At 33.5% G+C, this 21670-nt stretch overlaps 1 protein-coding gene across 3 annotated transcripts in view; it reads right to left on the bottom strand.

The window, feature by feature from the left end:
* Window positions 1-21290, bottom strand: part of LOC149087736 (uncharacterized) — a 36123-nt gene extending 14833 nt beyond the window's left edge. Inside the window, exons 1-9 of one of the 3 annotated variants that reach the window (XM_089231616.1) lie at window positions 21148-21290; window positions 12391-12463; window positions 10999-11058; window positions 8537-8647; window positions 6146-6187; window positions 5422-5519; window positions 2967-3066; window positions 1957-2057; window positions 1615-1779 (exon numbers count right to left, since the gene is read on the bottom strand). In XM_089231616.1, coding sequence (XP_089087742.1) covers window positions 1615-1779; window positions 1957-2057; window positions 2967-3066; window positions 5422-5519; window positions 6146-6187; window positions 8537-8647; window positions 10999-11058; window positions 12391-12463; window positions 21148-21230 — 833 coding nt within the window. In that variant the 5' untranslated portion in view covers window positions 21231-21290. The remainder of the gene's footprint in view (window positions 1-1614; window positions 1780-1956; window positions 2058-2966; window positions 3067-5421; window positions 5520-6145; window positions 6188-8536; window positions 8648-10998; window positions 11059-12390; window positions 12464-21147) is intronic. The other 2 variants (XM_089231617.1, XM_089231618.1) reach the window with 2 other exon arrangements.
* Window positions 21291-21670: the final 380 nt, after the last annotated feature.

The following is a 21670-nucleotide window of genomic DNA, read 5'->3' as shown; positions in this document are numbered from 1 at the left end:
CTGAGATAAGGAAGAAAAAGGGAAAGCCGATCTATAATCCATAATCATCTAGGTTTGTTTCAAGGAAACAAAGATGCTTTTTAGGTGAATAAATACGACATGTGGCTAAGATGAAGAGGAGTCACAGACGTCACCTTACGAGAGTGCAACAGTCAGGTGAGGCATTGCCGTCTTAACGCATGGCCCGGGGTGGGGCCTCAGAAAAATGAGAAGTAGTTGAATTTTTCGAGAATTTGTTAGGTAGGGCATCAGAAAATTCACTTGGCCGGGGGCCCCATGATGCTCTTAAGACGACCCTGAGGTGAGGGAGTAACTTGCGGCAAAGATGATAGTGACATTTAAAACAAATGATCAGTCATCATGGTAGTGACAATTGGGCATAACCATAGACAAGTACCTATGATCTGAAGCCCAGATGATGACAATCGAACTGATATGTGGAAGCTGGATGATATAACAACAGGGATGACTGTGATTGGCTAATTCACTGTGATTTGAAATTTTATATACCAAGATTATAGACGATCATTCAGTTAACTGGCGATCACGAGACTCTTATGGGATGGACAGCTATATGCCATCACCTCATGTAATCATATTTGTAATTATGATCACCCATTGGCATAATTTGTATATTTCATTTATATTTTATATGATTTCAGATTAAAGATTTCCCATGATGGTTATACATTTTTTTGTTGCCTTCATCTGAGGCAGTTATGTTACTTTGTTCTTAATAAAATTTCCAGATATACTATGATATTTCTCCAAGTTGTGAGGATGGGTATGTCCAGTCTTTCAATGTTTTATTTTATGTGTATCTGTGTTTCCCCCCCCCCCCCAATGAAGTCTCCTTTAAAAAATTTTCACCAATCATTAGTTTCAGAATGACAGAAATTTATTTTAATTCCTTTTCACAACTATCAAAAAGAATTTTCTAAATTCAAAAAAATGATTTTCATAACTTTGCTGTGTGTTTATTTCTTGAACTTTGACTTACAAATTAGTAGAACATCGGGGGGGGGGGAACTATGCTATAAATTATGAGCTCACACCAACCCTGCAGTGAATTTCTTCATATTTATATTAAGTATTTGATGGAAATATAGTGTGATAAATCTATAAATCTGCCAAGTACAGTCATATATGGCATGCCATTCCGATAACTATCACACCTGCAATCCTACTTGCCAAATACAGGAAGAGTCCGTTATAACAAGAGCACACAATCACTCAGACAATTTTCATAATAACGAACTTCCCATTACCAGCAAATTTCAATGTTTTTTTGCTGTGTCAGATTAGAAACTGTAGAAAATTCTCGATAGAATTAGCGACACTGTATATTGCATGTAAAAGACTGTACATTTTCTTTCTATTGCATGTTCATTGTGTGACATTATAATTAGAAGATTACTGCATATAACTGCCAGTTTACAGGAGAAAATTAAATCTGTGATTATAGCTATCTTTAGTAAAATATGACATCTAAACTTTGAAACAACTGATGATTATGGTTAGAAAGTTAATTCAATAGAACTCATTCCTTTGATAAAATAATTGAAAATCAGAAAACATGTTGAAGATAATGTAATAAATATGAAAAAAAATTACTTATTCAAGACATCGAACAGAATTGCTTCATCTGCCTCTGGAAAAACCAGTTTGAGGTATCGTAGCTTCATCTTTGGTGAACTTGGATGAGGGCTTTGGTGACGACTATTACCACGATTCCCAGCAACTAAAGCAGCTATGATTTCATGTTCTTCATTGTTATACCTGCATCATAAGGCACACACACAAAAAACATGAAATTGATATTTAAAAATTAAATTATTATCAATCTAAATACACACGATAACTTCTCTAAAAATATATCAGTTTTAAGATAGCTTGACCTAGACTTAATAACAAAATAAATCAAGGTAAGCAAAAAAATTATCTGCCTTCACTTACATTTTTTGCAGATTCCGGATGTGGTCAGGATTAGCAGCAGGAAAGAAATTACGAAGTTTGAAATACAAGGCTTCATCTACTTGAAATGTCTGTACTTCAGACTGTGGAAAGAAAAAAGATTGCAGATGCTGAATAATAAACACACTTTATGTGTAGAAAGACGTCACTTTTCCCATTAATACAACAGATACAGAAAACTGGCTGAATGAAGAAATATTGGTGTCTCAGGGAAGGAAAATTCATCTCTGCCCTCACAGGGACTCAAACCCTAGTCTCATTTGTCAGACAAGTGTTCTACCAATTAAGCTGTGAAGACAGATAGAATTTTCCCCCATTGGAGTGTATGTATATGGTGAATGGCTCCGTGCAATGGACAGTGGTAACATTCTGCTAATAGCTTGCAAATGATATCAGGGGCACCAGATGGCTATGCATATGTAGAAAGACATCACTCTTCCCTGTTAATACAACAGATACAGAAAACTGGCTAAAGAGATATCAGTGTTTCAGGAAAGAGCACTCACCCGGAAAATGAGAGACTGGGGTTGGAGTCTCCATGAGGGTACAGATAAATTTTCCTTTCATGAAACACTGGCATCTCTTCATTCAGCCAGTTTTTCATATCTGTTGTATTAACAGGGGAGAGTAATGTCTTCCTGCATATACGGCGCCATCTGGTGGCCTTGATGTTATTTGCAAGCTATTAGAAGAATGTTGGTGCCATCCATTGCACTGAGCCATTCAGCATATACATACGCTCCAAGAGGGGAGAATTCTATCTGTCTCCATAGCTTAGTTAGTAGATCACTCATCCGGCAAACAAGAGACCAGAGTTAAGAGTCCACGTGAGGGCAGAGATGAATTTTCCTTCCCTGAAACACTGATATCTCTCCATTCAACTAGTTTTCCATATTCGTTGTAAACACACTTTTATCTCTTTAAACACTAAACAGAGCCAATTGATATGAAAAGGTTGTATGAGATTTAGAAAACATTTGTATATATATTACCCGATGAAGTTTTGGGGTGAGATCTACTGAATGTGTTTGTGCTCTTGGCTGGCCCTCTGCCAACAGTGCACTAACTACAACATTTTCTCTGTTGTGGTACCTTGAACAAATAGAAAAATATTATTGCATTAGTCTAACAAAACTTAAATATGTTTTATAGTCAATTTTTTATTTAGTATTTGTTGAAATATATACACTGTTGTATTTATCAATGTAGATAGGCCTTTTTTTTGATTTGTTAAAAAATGAATTAAACTTTCATGGCTTTTGCTGTCACAAACTCACAATTCTTCTAGTTGTAGTAGCACAGAATGAATGTACAATTTATTTGTAAAGTTTATTCACAAACAAAAAGAAAGCTCATACAAATCCCAAGTTAACTATATCATCACCATATTCTAAACTCTGAAGCCTAAGCCTAAGCTAAGGCTGAAATTTTGTACCGTTATGTGTAAAAGCTTTATAGTATCCAAATAGGGGGGCCGAATAGTGAAGATGATAAAGTGTGCAGATGACCTTGCTCTATTGGCAGGATACCCAGCAATGTTGACGAGACTACTGTGGCCAGGTAGGATAAACCACAAGGTCCAGAAGTACAGGATGAAAATAAATATAAGTAAAATGAAACAAAATGTCAATAGGCAAGAAAGCTCATCCCTCCACAACGAAAATCAAAGGTCAACAACTACAACAAGTAGCATCATTTAAATACTTTAAGGGTTTGATCATGAAAGATGGCTACCAGCAATGTCATAAGATCTAGAATCACCCTTGCTAAACAAGAATTTTGTGCTAAACAAGGACTGTTAACAAACAAAAACTTACTGATTAAACTACGAAAATGCCTGATTAAGGTATATGTGTGGTCCACTGCACTATACAGATCAGAATCCTGGACCATAAACAAGAGAGATGAGAAACGATTGGAAGTGCTGGAGGCATATGGAGCACATAAGCTGGACATTGAAAAGGTCAAATTCGCAAGTACTAACATAGGTTGGGGAGAGAGTCACCAAATCCTCATCCTGGAAAGGATTAAATACAGACACCTACGCTGGTTAGGACCAGGGTTTAAGCTAGATAAAAAATTTCTTTTGCAAAAAAGCGAAAAAGGGGCGAAAAGCTTTAGCAAAATGCTACAATGCTAATATAATGATTGATGTTTGGATGTCTATTCGTTCCGTACCTCCTGTACGCATTTTAGCGAAAGTAGCTACCACTTCTTTCGCATTCTAAGATTTTCTTTTGCATTTTGCGAAAAATACAACCGTAGCTTAAACACTGGTTAGGACATGCTCTCTGTCACTGCAGATTGCTGCGAGATGTTATGGATGGCAGGATTGAAGGGGGGAAGGCCCAGGATCACCTGGATCTCAATGCTAATAAATGATGCAGAATGCACCAGCTATAACCAATTAAATAAGAAAGCCCAAGACAGAGATGAGTGGCGACTGCTCAACATGGGGGCAAACCGGTCTTGGGATTGACGATGATGATATTGGTTTTAAACTATAAACTACACACATTTTTTGTATTGAGGATGCAATAATAACTAACCAAACATATCGGACACTCCCATTAGTGGACACTTCTCCTTAATGGACACACACTTCTATGTATTTTACTACATATTAACAAACAGTAGCTGTTAGCAGAAAAAAAAATTGGTGTCCAGGATGTCCTTTATCAAGAGGGAGGTTCCACTGCATACCTACAATTAATCATTTATTTTTATTATTTGATTTGGAAAAATATTTAACTGTGAAGTATAAATTTTAAAGACAAATCTATATACAAGAGATATACCTATAGAAAAAATTAAAATGTATAGCATTTTGTTCTTCTCTGCAACTCGTGTTTAGTCCAATGAAAAATTCAATCTGTTACATTGATGAGCATGAAAATTAATGAACAAGTAAAAGATAAAATTCATTAAAAAAAATAAACTTATAAACTTAGTACATAATAACAAAAGGAAACAGGTATTTTTTCTGAATATTATGTTGTGGTGAACTTGGACAGAAAAATCATCTGGTCTCTGCCAGGACTTGACTTGAATCCAGGTCTTCTTGCAAACCGGGCAAGCATCCTATCATCTACACTACTATAGGAGACATGACCCTGCCTTTCTTATTTCACACACTGTGACTTGAGGCATTGACTGAAGTTAAGAGAGGCTACTAATGCCTTTATATTTCAGCACCTCATGCCACAGTGCGTGAAATGAGGAAGGCAGGACCATATCTCAAGTAGTGTAGATGGTAGCATGCTTGCAAGAGGGCCTGGGCTCGAGTCCCAGCAGAGACCAGATGCCTTTTCTTTCTGAGTTCACCTTGGCATAATATCCAGAAAATATCTGTTTTCTTGATATATTCGGCTGAGAAAAAGCTACCAATCTCTTTAATGTATAGTAATTAGAATATTTAAGTGAATATTAACTTAAATATTCACTTACTGCTTCAATAGCTGCCATATGTAACTTTCCTCAACAGTAGGGAATTGCACGCAAAGCTTCATTAGGATTCGTTCATCTACTTGGACATTACTTTCTTGCTGTAAACAGAAACATTGATTTAGCTCAAAGATTACAGAATATTTGTTTTTTGTAAATAATGTTATCCTCACGTATTCTCACAAGAGATCCGTAAGATCTGTCCTAAGAATTTTTGAAATTTAATGAGACACATATTTGAAAAAAAAACCTGTGAAAATGAAGTAAATGTAACTACATAAATAAAATAGAAAAATATATTTCATTATAAATAAAAGCCTGTTCTAATGAAACTATAAAATCAAATTCACATGATTAAAATAAATCTAGTGGATTGTAAACCTCAAAATTCTATTGAAATTTTTAATGTCTCCAAATCCCAATCAGACCATAAAAAGGCAAAATTCAATACTATAGTGGAAAAATTCCGGCAGAATTTCTTTCATTACTATTCTTAAAAAATATAGTTTAAAAACTATCAATATATTAAAATAAACATATCTTAATAGCAAGCGAAACTAAAAACAAATGGCTTTTGCTTCAAGCAATCCATTGTTATGACTGCAACTCAGATGGCATACATGCACATATAAATCACAAAGGCAAATCGGCTCACGTCATGCAGAACTATAAATAAGCACAGCAAAAACATGCAAGTTTTCAAAGTGTTAAGCAATAAGCAAATCACCTTAAACTTGTATGGGGTTCTTGGGCTGCCATAGTGATTACCCTGAGAGAAAAATATTCATAATTACCAAAAAAAAGACAATTTTTTTGACAGCATTTGTGGATGAAAAGTGGTTATTTCTTTGAAAATTTGTTATATAAAAAGAATGAAAGAAGATATAAGTTTTGTGAAAGTCTTGAAATATTGATTTGCCCGACAAAAAATTTAAGACAAATATTTAATGTCATTTAATTCATTTGTTTATTCTTATGGTTTCAGGCTATTAAATGGTAACTTTGGATGTGACCAGGCTCACAACTTGATGTTTGATCAGCTGCAGCAAAGCATACATTTTGGCTGAAGAAGTTAAACAGTGAAATTTGTGCTCTCTCTGCTCTCATGCCGGAGCATCGGACATGCCTGCTCCCCCTCTAGTTGCGGCCCTGGATGTGACTGACTTATCAACTTTGTACAGGCAATTCTATATTTTTGTGCTCTCCTTTCCCAAGAAAGTAACTACTCCATACAAGCATATGAAAGCCACACACACACAGAGTAATGAAACTTACATTGTATAGAGCAGCTGTCCCCAACCTTTTTGGGTTTTTAAAATAAAATTCTATGGGGAAAACCCCATAGGCCTCTTTTTTTAAGCGCTAAATTTAAAGATTTATTTTGTTTTTCTGAAGTGGCAGAGGAGTCCCTGGGATCTGCACACAGAACCCCTAGAGCTACTAATACGTAACTGTGCATGAACCTCATAAACCTTCCTCTGGACAATTTCTAACAAATTAGTACATGCCAGAATGTATGTGCTATGAGCGTATATGGTGTGACCCTAATGTATTGATGTTGCCAGAGTTATGCCTAAGTTAGGGAAAATGGCGGATGCCTGAATTTTCATGTTATGTAAGTATCGTGTTGAAGGTCTGCTGGCTATCTGCAAAAAAAAAAAAATTCAAAGCCCTAGGAATTACTGGTGTAAACCATAGGTTTTCAACTAGTGCGAGAGACTTTCAGGAGTTCTTCAGTACTAAAAGCTGTTAAATTTTTTGTTGGTGTTACAACAAAAAACAGCTATATCAGAGAAATACTCATGTTAGTTTGGGTTTCGTAAAAAAGCCTCGCATAATCATCAAGTTTCGCACAAACTAAAATATTAGAAACCACAGGTGTGTAGAGTATGTGTGTGGGAAGAAAAAGACCTAGAAAAATTTGAATTGAAAGAACTTTCTTAGTTGAGAGTTTCTGAAGTAATCAGCCGAGATTTTTTTTTTGATATTTACAATAAAATGCTGCCATGATCATTGGTCCTTGTATTTTGCACCTGTCAAGGAAAATAAAATCAGTGTCTTTTGATGTATGAAATTGTTGAATTAAATAGAAAGACAAGTTTCAACATGTGCAAAATGGCATCTTTTGCAATGTGAAAATACGTATCTGTCAGAAAATCATGTAATTTTATGACAAGATATTGGGTCAGAAACTGACAAAAATGTTTTAAAATTGTTTTCACTGAAGCTATTATATTGTAAATGTAATTAGAAAAGAAAATTGCCCATCACTTGACATCAACTCAACAATATGTGATACCCCCATGGATAATTTAAGCTATATGTGTGTGTGGTTGTATATTATAAAATTTAATTTTTTACAGGTATTTCTCTGAAAAATAAAATTATGAATTTGAAACTCATAAAAAAAAACACTTTCAAAAGCTTGTCAAAATTCAAGCAATTAGTACTAAACAAATTTCGAGCTACATTTTAGCAAATTAAAATAGGTAATTAGCAACTCATTTCAGTAGGCTATGTAAAAAAAAAACCACATAAAAACCTTTCCACGTACAGCAAAAGCAAATACACATTGTGCAAAAGCAATTTATGCATCATATCTTTCAATTAGATATATTAAAAAAAATTTAATTCAAAATTAAAAGATCTCACAAAAGTTTTAAAACCTTAGTTTCAAGCCTTACTTCAATAGCCAGTAACATTATCCATCGCAAGCATTATAAAAGCTTTTTGTTTAGCAAGTCAAAGTGACATTGATAATCTTACCGAAAATTAAAGGAAGATCTTTGAGGAGAAAAAAGGCTCTATTATTAAGTAAAAATTTGACAACTTTTGGTACGTATTTTTCTAACACTAAAACTGGATAACTTAACTGAATCTCCTGATAAAGAATACTGTACAACTTCTAAAATAGAATAAAACAAATGTCTCTCTCATATTTACCTGCACTTTTTATTGGATATTTTTTATGGATATGAAAATAAATTGAACATATTTACATACAGGGATGATTTTAGAAAGAACAAGTTATGATTTTTTTTTTCAATGAAGAGCAAATAACAAAAAATATCAGACATGACTAACATGCATAAACACACAGGAAAAAAATTTAGATTACATTTGTTACTTGGGCAGTGTTAGTAGCAGGATTAGGAACGATAGGTGGGGGTGGAGGTGGTGCAACATTTGTGGAATGACTAGATGAAGATCCATAATATGGACTGTATGACTGAAAAGAAATAGGAAAAACAAAAAAAAACAATATTTATTTGTCAATAAAGCACACACAAAAAAGTTGAAAGTTCAAATAAAAACAATGATTTTATCAATGAAAGACTCAAAGTGATGTGATGCATAAAAACATCACGTTTCATTGTGTTTCTGTAAGACTGGAGTGTTTAACTTTTGAATTTTTTTAAGCCATGATTCAAGAAAAAAAAATTTGGGCCATACTCAAAAAAGCATATCATAGCATTTTGGAAGCTAAGTAAATATGCTTAAAACCCACTCATGAGCTTTTGGCAACAAACTTGGACTAAAGTTGAAGAATACCAAAGATAAATCTCCCAAACTGGTATTATTGTTAACATATGAAATGAAGCGGAAAAAAAGATGAGAGGAGTAGGTTTTTAATTCTTTAATATTCTCCCAGCCACTCTTTCCCTATATAATTTATGTGTAAAATACTACACTTTTTTACTTGTGAAACCGTATGGAGGGAGAAAAAAACTGATAATACTGAGGTAAAGAGAAAAAAAATCAATTTTCTGTTTACAGGGTCGACAATGAGGAGTTTTGATAGAAGGGACTTTCTTGCATCTACTCTGCATCGTAAAGAGGTGACAATATTTGAGCAATATTGTCATTGCATATAAATCGGACATTTATATAGGTCTGAGGGTATGTTTATGCAAATCTACAATTTTAGACCAATCACCTCCAAATTTTGCATGTATACCAAATGGGGTCTGACTTGAACAACAAGCTACTTCAAAAGTTTGTCAGGGAAAATACCCAAAATGGGCAAAAAAATTTTCAGGCAATAATGGTTCTTGAAAACCTCAACAATAACTTTTGGCATCTTTACTTGGGTTAGTGGTTCCCAAATTATGTGTCTCAGACATGTTTACTTCCCTTTACAATAGTTTGCCAATTGAATGTTCCCAGTATATGGAGAAAACCCAGATGGCACTGTGTATTATAGCTAGTATATAATATAGTGAAACACTTATATAGTGATACCCAAAGGATCAGAGAAATGTATCATTATGAGTGATTTATTTATTTACTGTTACGGATGGAATATATTAACGCTATGAAAAATGCATCAGGACCAGAGAGTAATATTGTTGTACACAGGGTACGATTAAAAATGATTTTAACTGTATTCTATATCTACATATATTCTAGGATGCATGCAGAACAAAGGTTCGGACAATCCTTCTGCAGAGAAATGAAATTTTTAAAAAAATTGCATTAGATTTAATTCAAATGAATTTATACATAAAAACTATTTATGCTTATAAAATGCTATATACATGTATACTGCTTTAGAAAACATGAAATTAATGATGCAAAACTTCTTAATTTTAGTTCTTTGACTAAATTATTTGAGCAACTACAATTTTTGAATTTTTCCAGTGAATATTTGAAATAAAGAATCACCTAAACATTACATTTTTTCAGTTTGGAACCTAAACACTTTTTTAACATGATGACAGAGCAAGACCAAATTTATATGTCTTAAGCCGAATCCCAGAGCTAAATTTCTGAACTTATTATATTTTTTTTACATTGAAGTTTTAAAATTAGTTTGAAACCTAAAGTCTCTTTTATGAATGAGAATATAAAAACTACATTTTATTTATCTTGCTACAATTTCACTAAGTCACTTTCAAGTCGCTCATTGCAATGACTAGGATGAGATTTAAGCGGCTGATAAAAGCTCCAGGAAGATGCAAAGCATTGTACAAAAATCTTTACAAATATTAGGGAAAGGTAATTTTCCTCAGCTCACAATACATCAAGGAAAGAGATTTTCTGAATATTATAATGTGGAGGTGAACTTGGAAAAGAAATGTTTACTAGTCTCCTCTGGGAAAGGACCTCTCCATAAGAGGACTGAGGTTTGATTCACAGCAGAGACCAGAATATTTTCTTTTCCAAGTTAGACTCAATACTAATACCCAGAAACTTTTTTTTGATTCACTGACATTGTATTTATTCATTTTTCCCCATTCAGCTCATTTTTCAAACCAGGATCCAACATTGCAACTTATAATTTTTTAGGCATTAATCAATTTAAGAAATATTTGGCCATAGGTCAATTGATGAACCACAGCCGGTCAAATAGTTGCATCATCAATCAACAGAAAGCTTGCATGTCATCATTATGAAATTAATCAGTGCTCGCAGAAGGTGTTGGTCACTGCTTTAAGTTTTTTTTTTCATCTTCACAACAGCACATGAGCATCCAGCATGACGTAGTGATGAAACAAACATTTAAAAACAAAAAGCATAAATAGCATCCATCCACATGAAACATGCATGCACTGAGGGAGTGTTTATTATTAGTATCACCTTCACAGGTCCAGGTGGCAGTTTCCCTGTTCCATACAGATAGTACTTTGCATATGAACCCTGAGAGAAATACACAAACAAGGGCGGTGTAATTTGCAAGCAGTGATAAGCAGAACAAAAAAGGAAAATAATATTGTGTGGAAGGAGTGGGGATTAGCACAACAATTTTGCATACATGACATATACACAGACATATTTACATAAGAACATAATCAAGTGCAAATCACATAATAGTAGGGAAAAAAAGTAAAATAAAATTTAAATGCATTTTTAATACAAAATTAAAACAGCAAGTTTAAAGCCAAAGTGCAAAACAGCCCTGAATTTCTGCTAATTTATACTTAACGCAAATCAGTTATTGAAACAGTTGTTCATTGAGAATATTCTTAAAAACCAAATGCTACAGATTCAGAAGCCATTAGCAAAAAAAAGTTACCAAAAATAATTTCTCCTAAGAGAGAGAATTTGCTGTTATAAATATTCCATATGAATTTTTTTCCCTTGTAAGGTTTTCGCTTCCAAGGCAGAGATAGCAGCACTCTTCTCAAACATTAAACACTCATAAATAAATTCATGTTTTCATCATTTTCCGTTGACAGTTTTTCAAGAGAACGATTATTTTAACATTTGTAAATTATGAATTTATTTTAATGCCAATTGTGCATCCATAAAATACACAGTTTTCAAAAAATATTGGCACCCTAAGTGTAAAGAAAAACCCATAAAAATATGAAGCAAATATGCGCTTTCACTCTTCCGCAAGCTTTTTCCAAGACTAAAATCTATTTTTATTGCATTTTCATGGTTTATATACTCACTGGTTTCCTCAAAAATGATTTTTTTCTCTCATGTAGAACATTGAAATTATCACAATTAAGAAAAGTATCAATGCATATAATTATCACATCCATACACAAATGACTATCAACACATTGTCAATAAATGTGCTCAGAAATGAACAGTAATCCACATAATTTAATAACATGCTCTGATTTTGCATGCTACAACAAATAGCCTAATCACCAAATAACATCCACACTATTTTAATAATCGTTACAATATGACAATTGATCTTAATCAAGATGCACACAAATAAAATGTTATTAAACTAGAACTTGTATCTTCTAAGTGCTAACAATTTCTTTGGTTTTCAATAATAATAATAAAACCTCAAAAACCAGTTTGCAAATAAATCAAATGGTTGATTTTTTTTAAACCAGAATTAAACGAGATACAAAAATTTCTGAAAAAGATATTTTTAAAACTCATTCATTTCACATGATCAGAATAACCAGATGCTTATTTCACTCTTGTTTAACAACTAATTGGACCAATAGTTTTCATCGCCAACATAGAAAAATTAGCACATTCAAACAATGAAACTAATAATACCTGTTGCAGTTCAACATGTCGAAGTCTCGGATCTTCCCATGTAGTTATGTGCTCAACATGATTCAGGAAATAACTAAGAAAAAATACCAGAAGTTCTTTTAAAAAAAAACCTCTCATTAAACTTTTTGAAGACAATAAAAAAAATCAATATCATGGAAGATTATTTGATTAAAAAAATAAAACACTGTCACTCCTGCATCACATTTTATCTATTAGTAAAATCTAGGTTACGAGAAGTCCAATTCAAATGAGTAGATATTATTTGCACAGCGCTAGTCCAAATGCCAAACTTTGTGTGTAAAAAAAATGTGACTCTGTGTCACTTCACCCCTCCCAAAAATAAGCATCTCTGGACTGCTGATGTCACTTTTCTTTTGTAATTCTTTTGAAATTTTTCGTTCTTTGTTTCACGATTTATATGATTCAAAAAGGAGTTCAACTTCTGGAGAGTTTGTCTTTGATAGGCTATGTTTTATTTTATTTTAATTTTTTATTTTAATAATAACGTGATCTTCACGTATTCCCAAGGGATCAGCATGATCCGTCCAGGGAAATGATTACAATGTTACTTTCATTGTGTTCTAATCATAATCGGAGATGTCTTTAACACAAAATATCTTTTGTCTTTAACTTGCATATTTAAATAGTTGTGCAATTTTTATTTTGAAAAAAACTTGGTTATTTTTACACATATGGTTACTACGGGGAGAGACAAAAAATAAATGTATACAACTTATCTGATGCAAAAGTTTAGTTAATTGTTTTATCTGTTAATGTAATATTGAAGGACATATTCTTAAGTGTAAGTTGTGATCTTGCTTAATTTTCTGCGCATTTTACTTTTCGTGACAAAAAAAGTGTCAAGTAACCATGCCACAATTGTTGTGTTGTATCAGAATCACTAACAAAATTTTGAAATTGCAAAATCATTTGGTATTGCTCCTTTACTAGTCTCAAGGGCAATTAAGCAATTTAAGGAGCTAGGTCATGAAGACCGCCTAGGTCAAAAAAGAAAACACATTGTCAACGCAACTAGAAGCCATCAACTCATCAAAAAAGGGTGATTCGAAATGCAAGAATCTCAACGAGAAAGATCGCCCGTGAAACAAGCAGCATTAACGGAGAATCTGTGCATTTGATAGCAAAACAAGAACTGGGACTGTCGGCTCACAAATCTGAAAGCATCAACAACATACTTTAAGAAAGTACAGCTAAAAAAGATTTCGTGCACTGCTATGTCAGGCCACTGGTAACCTATTGGGGAGAGTATTCTTTTCGCAGATGAAAAGCTCTTCACAATTGAGCAAGCACACAATCATCAAAATGACAGACACTGGTTTTCAGATATACCAGGATCACCAGCCATTGTTCAACGACGTTAAAACCCCCAATCCATTATGGTGATTCGTCACAAAGGAAAGACACCTCTTGTTTTTGTGGAAAAAGGGGAGTCAAAATTGATTAACATGTTTACCACTACTATACCACACATGCAACTCGTCCGCATTCCTCTGCAGAACTTCTAACGAGTTGGTACATGTTGGAATGTCATGTACGTGTTGTGAACCTGACATGAAGTTTGCTTCTGTGTAATGCTTGTTATGTGAAGTGCCACCATTCTGCCATCAGTCTTTCCAACTATAAGTGAAGTGTAATGATTGAATAATTGTATTGTTGGAGGCCTGTTGTGTGCTTTCTGTGATGAGACTTTTTAGCAGGAAGATCGGCTCGCATTCTTACCTTGAAATTGGGAACCACCGAAAACCAACCTCAGCCAACCACCACAGTGGTAATGGTGGTATTCGAACCTGTGTCCTCACAATGTGAGCCCATTACTATGACCACTTGACCACTACAGTGGCGAACATGTTTACCAGAAAGATATTTCACAAGCTGTTGTGCTTCCATGGTCAGCACCAGCACAGAGCAAAAGTTACCAAGCAGTGGTTGTGTAAGGCTCATTTTCCTGATTTCATCAAATCTGCTGAATAATCATCATATCTCCGTGCCATCTCGCGAGCGATGGGTTCATAGTTCTCAAAATATTTTCATTTACCTCGTGCACACATGAACATTTTAAATGCTTCACCAATTCTGTGAGCATGCAAAAATTATAATACGGGTGAATTCTCAGATATTTTTCATAAAGATTCCATGTTCCACTAGGTGCTATATGAATTTGTATATATTTTCTTGTTTTCTCATCTATTTTTGGTTTTTTCATTCTTTATTTTGGACGTTTTGTCTTTTGAATTCTCAATGTGTGCTTCCGTTGTGCATATATTTTTGTATTATATGTATGTTGATGATTTCATTTTTAACGTGTAAATTCGATGAATTATTATTATTATTTTGCTTTTCTATTAATGTTCAATACTTGTATTTTTCGTATTCTTTATGTCAGTGTGTTTCCCATCTCTGCAATTGGGCTCAGCCTGTTGAGATGTGCGTGAATAAATAAATATTCCCCTGATCTCAATCTGATGGATTACAGCAGGAGTTCTCAAACTGCGAGCCACGGCATGTCTCCAACCTTTGTCCGGGGGGGGGGGGGGGGGGGCGAAAGAGACTCTTCGTTAAACAGCTCTAGGAACTGGCGGAGAAAGGGGTGCAGCAGGTGGAAGACTTGTTACTCACTGTGGCGAGACTTTTTAATGGGGAGATCGGCTTGCATTCACAAGTTGAGAACTACAGAAAACCAACTTCATCCATCCACCACTATGGCAACGGTGGGGGTTTGAACCCAGGTCCCCACCACGTGAGTCCGTCACTAAAATCACTCAACCACCATAGCAGCTGAGAATTTTTACTACAGAACATTTCCAGTCAGCCGAGGGCTCATTGCAGAACAATGCAAAAAATTCAGCTTTGAGATGTATAAATAATATACAGTCATACACACAGAAAATGAATTTTATAGATATGGATAATTATTCTCACAAAATGGGACAAAAAATGAAAAAAAAAAAAGTTATAAAAAAAAGCACTCAACCAAAAAAATCCAAAAAGTTCTTAAGGACAATTCTTTACCTGCTAATAAAATACAGTCAGCAATTAAGTTTATTAAAAATTCATGATAAAAAAAAAGGTAATTTAAATTTAACCATGTGTTAACATATGAAATGAAGCGGAAAAAAAGATGAGAGGAGTAGGTTTTTAATTCTTTCCTATTCTCCCAGCCACTTTTTCCCTATATAACTTATGTGTAAAATACTACACTTTTTTACTTGTGAAACCGTATGGAGGGAGAAAAAAACTGATAATACTGAGGTAAAGAGAAAAAAAATCAATTTTCTGTTTACAGGGTTGACAATGAGGAGTTTTGATAGAAGGGACTTTCTTGCATCTACTCTGCATCGTAAAGAGGTGACAATATTTGAGGGGAGCAATATTGTCATTGCATATAAATCAGACAATTATATAGGTCTGATTTGATATTATGTGTGACAATCCCAACATGTTCTATATATTTTAGTATTTTATTTTTAACATGAACAAGCAATGATACCCTCGGCTGAAGGTTTTGGAGACCATACCTACAGAGGGACATAGACTTGGTTGAAGGGGTGCAGAGAAGAGCTATGCGTGTGCTTATTGGCACACAGGGCTTGAGTTATGAAGAGAGACTTAATTTTTTGAATATGTTTACATTGGATGAACGCAGGTGTCGAGGAGATATGATCGAAGTGTTAAAAATTTTCAATGGGATGGACCATGAACTTTTAGTACATCGCCAATCGACTGCTTTTACAAGGGGACACCAGTATCGATTGGTGAGGGACAATGCAAGGTTATGGTATGGCAGGGAATTTTTCTCTAATAGGGTTGTTAATAAATGGAATAGCTTACCCCCGGAGGTAGTAAATTGTAACACAATTGACACGTTAAAAAAGAAATACGATAACCATGTTGGGGTAAATCGAGAAGCTATCCATACTTAGAATAAGACAACCATAAGTATTCTTTATGGGCATTGTATAATATTTTATCATGTGTATATATTGTTTATAATTTTTGTTAATTGCATTTTCAATTGGGTTGCTGTATTTTTGAAATATATGACATCCATATTTTTGTGGGCATCTTTTTCTCAGCCACCTTGTTGGGCATTTTGCCTGTGTGGCGTTGTATTTGTATACTCTGAATAATTTTTTTTATCAACTGAATTTTTATTTATTTTTTTATCTGTTTCTCATTCCTCTTTTCGTCAATTTTATGGGGACGACAGATTTCTAATTTGTCTCTTTTTTCGCTATTGCTGTTTCATGAGTTGCATTCTGAAAACAGTCTTTAGATGAAACATTACTGCAGCTTGATGTTGCAACCAAGAAATTTAGATTTTGTTTCCTTTTTTCAACTTATGGTCGAACCTCCCTTCTGGTTACCTAATGCCAGGAGACTACATTTTTACATGATTTGCAGCACTGATAAAAAACTAAGCATGTTGAAAACACATGCTTTTCAGAAATAATACAAGTGTCTAAACTGGAACATGAGCTAAATTGAAAATAATTTTCAATTGCATATTTCTCACAAAGAAAAACAATAAAAAAAATAGCCAGGATGACATTTAATATAAAAACATTCACCTCTTTTTTTTTTCCTGAATAAATCTAATTTGTGAAATAATTTACAACTCTAATTGATTTAAGAGGAAGTTCAAGTGATGGCTATATCTTTCCTAATCTTCTCAACACAAAATTTGATAGGTGGCAACTGTTGTTGTAGCACTTGAACAAATGTTTCCCAAATGTCACGAATGGAAGAAAAAAAAAGCTGGGGAAAATTTTCATTTGGCTACAAACCAGGGTTGGTAAAAAAACCGGTTTTTTTGAAAAAAACCAAAAAACCGGGTTTTTTTGGTTTAAACCAGGTTTTTTTGGTTTAAACCGGTTTTTTTGTTTTAAATAGTATTAACATTAAAAACAATGAAATTTCTAAAAAATCATTCAAACTTGTAATAATTAACTAAAATAAAATGTTTATTAATGCAATTAACACTATTCCCATGCTAATTAATCAATAAATATTTATTACATTTTAACAAAAACCATTTTGCCATTTAATTATCTTTTGCTTAACTCAATGGATTACTGTGTGCTTGAAAATTCTTTTAATGTTATTATTAATCATATAATATATAAAGGTTTTTCTCCAGTTACTTTCAGTATACTTAATTACAAAGCTATTTTGCAAAAAGTAATATAAATTAGGTGAATATAATGCATTTAATGAAGCATAAATAATGCAGATTAATTAACGATGATTTACGATATACAGGGTGATTATAACTAAGGTTCTGATTTCAAAATACTGTAAAAAAAGAGCGATTGTCAGAATGACTTGAAAATTGACATGAATATTCCCTAAAAAATTCAATTTTATTTGATAAAGGGGAAAAAATACTTAAAAATGTAAAATTAATGACATCATCCAACACGTGGGAAATTTGCTTGCAGAATGGAAACGATAGCCAGTCATGGGAAAATTATAACTTAATTACAGCATTGCACGAGTCCATAATTCACGGAAACATCACAAAAAAAATGAAGTAATTGAACAAATAACTACAACTTACTCAAAAAATGTTAAATATGTTGTCCACCGCGTGTTCTGGCTATGAGGCTGAAAGCACAAATATTCTTGTTCAACAGCAGAATCGGAGTATGCCATGGTCATAATGTGGATGTGCTTGCAATTCAGCTTTATTAAACCAAACGCATCCCCTTTCCCCCGTTCATATTCCTGAGGAATGAGGAACTTCTAACATATAGGGAATGTGCTGGAGATTACAATTCACCAAAGTTTGCAATCTGACCACTCTTTATAACATTTTGAGGTACTCCCACAGCCAGAAGTTGCAAGGGTTAAGGTGCATCCTGTCAAAATGGGTCTTCAGCAGCTGCTTTGCTGGTATTGCAATGTGCATCTTGATAGAAGTTGTTCTATCCACACCATGATGCTGTGGAAGTGCCGAAATGATGGTTGCACAAAATAGATTATACTGCTGGCCAAGTACAGCATCGTCTACTTGCACATTTTGCACTTTTTTCTTTTGCGAAAGAAACGCCCATTGCTTCAGGAGTATCCATGCAAATTTTCAGGTCATTCCGATCAGTACTTATTGTATAGTTTTGGAATCAAAACTTAAATTATAATCACCCTGTATATAGCTGATTATTTTTTATAAATCTGTTACTACTATACAGTAGAACCTTGATTAACTGGGCTTAACAGTGTGTGTGTGTGTGAAAGTATAAAAAAAAAAAACAACTATTGAATATTAAGACTGGGAGATGTACAGTAGGAGATGTGCTAGTTCTTATGGGAAAGAAAATGAAAATGTAAGTGAGGTAATGTAACAACTAGTACACTAGTCTTTGTCCTTTAAGGACAGCTGGTGTCTTTATTGGATTATAGGACAACTTGCCCCTAGCATGATGGTGTCACTACTGTAGCTGCTTCTTTGTGAAGGGAAAAAGAAACCCTGTGAGATAATACACCACTACATTTAGAAGTGTGATGCAATCCTTATTCATGAATTTGCTAAAGATAGAGCATCACAATGTAGCCAAAGGGTAGAAAATGTTGTAAGAATGAGAAATTTTGGCTTTTGTATATAACTTTAAATAACTAAGATACTTCATATTAAAAATATATATATATATATTCTGGCCACTTTTATGAGACTTTTTGAAAAAAACCGCTTATAAAATCTTATGTCATTTAAAGATATACCATCAGAATGTACCCCAAGGATATAAAATGTGGTAAAAATGAAACATTTTGGCTAATAATGAACCAATATCATATTTTTCAAGAAAAAAAATTATATTTAGGCAACTTTTGATTTTTTGAAAAAAACCAAAGTGGTTTTTTTAAAAAAACCAGTTGGTTAAAACCAAGGTTTAAACCATGGTTTAAACCAACGTGGTTTAAACCAAACAACCCTGCTACAAACTATTGATAAAACTATTTAAATCTGTAAAAATGATGAAATATGGAAGTATACTGGCCCTAAAAATACATATTATTGAAAAAAAATATTTTTTTTTGTTTTTTAAGGTAGAAAATTATAATTTTATAATTTGAAAAATGCACTGGGGACAGCCAGGAGAAGGACATTTATCTTAAGAAATGAAAGTTTGTTCAAACAAATTTAAAAAAAAATCGATTGATGAAATAATAAAAAAAGATAGTGGTGACTTAAAAAATAGAATATGAATAGAAAGTGATGGAAAAAAAAGTTCTGTGTCAAAAATATATTTAATGTAAACTGCTAGGGACACAATTTAAACCAATTTCATGAGAATGACCCATATACACACCATGTGGCCTCCAAGGGACACTAAGTCCATTTCTGTTTGCATTATGCTATATCGGAATTATGTTCTAGATTAAGAGGATGTTTCTGGTATGTGTTATATCCACAGTGCATGTTTAAAGTGAGGGTATGTAATCACAGAGGTAAAAATATATGGAAGTAAACGGGCAAATAATCAGGGGGATTACAAAACCTTACTTTATATCCATGGGTATGTAAGTGTACTTGACTACTGATATGTATATATTTATTTATTTATTTTAAAAAATCAGTGTTTATTTCAAAGTTGAAAAGAATTTCAAAAAAAAGTTGCATTTTCACCCATGATAGTATTCCAGGGTTAAACAAGTTCGACTGTATTTAGGCATTTGAAGTAGACTCTATTTATTAGCATTTCAATAACTCACAAGAGTTTGAGAACTTACGTTTTTTTTAACTTTTTCCTTTGATTCACTACAAATAAAAATATGACAAATATGACTATATTCCCTAAAGCAGAATATTTTCTGATGTTCTGCAACGAGACTTAACATAACTGAAAATATTCTGTGATAAAAATTCCCATATAATAGTAGTGTTTTCTACACAGAAAAGTTCTTTTCTTAATTCCGTACATCCCAGTTTTTAACATATTCTACTTTGGAGATGTGCTTTAGATGAATTATCCAAATTTGAATGTTCCTAAAACAATAATTTTTATAGGAATTAATTACCAAAACAAATCTATTCCTAGAGACAATTCTAAAACTTCACTAAGATCTTTATTTTTATTTTTTTTAATCATAAACATTTAGTATAAGTAGTTTGGTAGTAAGTATGCTAGTGATTAATTTTTTTTAAATTAATTCTCATTAAAAGGTTAAAAAGCTAGAAAAATCATCCTTCAATTAAAAAAACATACATGAAAGAAAAATTTCATTGGTTAGCTTCACCTTAGTTCTTGATTACAAACAAAAACATATTGTTTACAGAAACAAATATGTTAATCACAACCAAACATTGAACTTACAGAAATCTATTACTTTAGAGAGATTATTTTAATGAATGCTTTCACTGTTATTCAAGTTCACAACAATGATTTCAATGGTCAGTGCAATCTAAAAGAGATATCCATTAAAAAATTTACATAATGATCAATATATCCTTTGAAAAATCACGAGATAAAAAAAATATTTAGTCTTTTCTATGTTCCAATAAAAAAGAACAAACTTGAATCTTTAAAAAAATAAATTGTAGCAATCAGTAAACAACAATGGGTTTTTTTGGAGACAAGACTGAAATTTTCCGAGAATAAACAAATTGGATATGACAGAGAAGAAGAATCAATTGAAGTTAGATATCTCTGCGATCAACAACCGAAGGGGGTCGCAATAAATTGATTGTTACAATTAAATAATTGTTGAACAGTGGTGTGTGTAATATTGAATGCTTACTATCTTCCAGTGCGTGGATCGTATCGACATTCCCATCCGGGAGGAAGAGCGTCTTGGAGAGGCTGCGGATGAACAGCCGCCATGATGGATTCCGTGGATGGATTAAAATGACGCTATCGAAGGAGAACTGCTGCCCAAGGTTTGGAGCTGCTGCGTCCTTTCTCTCTGTTTTCTAGCACATATTTCTTGGCAATTTTACGTGGATTTGGCGACTTATTGCAGATGAGATCGACACCAGCACTAGCTCTAGCTGGTATTGATGAGATACTATAGGGTTTTTCTATCTATCCGTTGGCGAAATGAAACAGGGTAGTAAAGGGGGAGGGGCATATGACTCCCCCACATTCTGCAGGACCCCTAGGCTGAGATCTTTTTTTGGAAGTCGCAGGCCGGCTTTACACGGGGCCCTCTTCGGACCGTCTTAATAAGAGTACCGTAGGCCTCAGGGCAAAGTCATTTTTCTGAGGATTCCCCCCTCCACCTGTTTAGAAACAAACGCCTGCCTACCAATTTGCATACTTAT

The sequence above is a fragment of the Pholcus phalangioides genome, unplaced genomic scaffold (assembly GCF_987345545.1).
Source record: "Pholcus phalangioides strain wild (caught in Gottingen) unplaced genomic scaffold, Ppha-v1.0 ptg000004l_1, whole genome shotgun sequence".
NCBI lineage: Eukaryota > Metazoa > Arthropoda > Arachnida > Araneae > Pholcidae > Pholcus > Pholcus phalangioides.
This window is presented reverse-complemented; position numbering and strand designations above follow the sequence as displayed.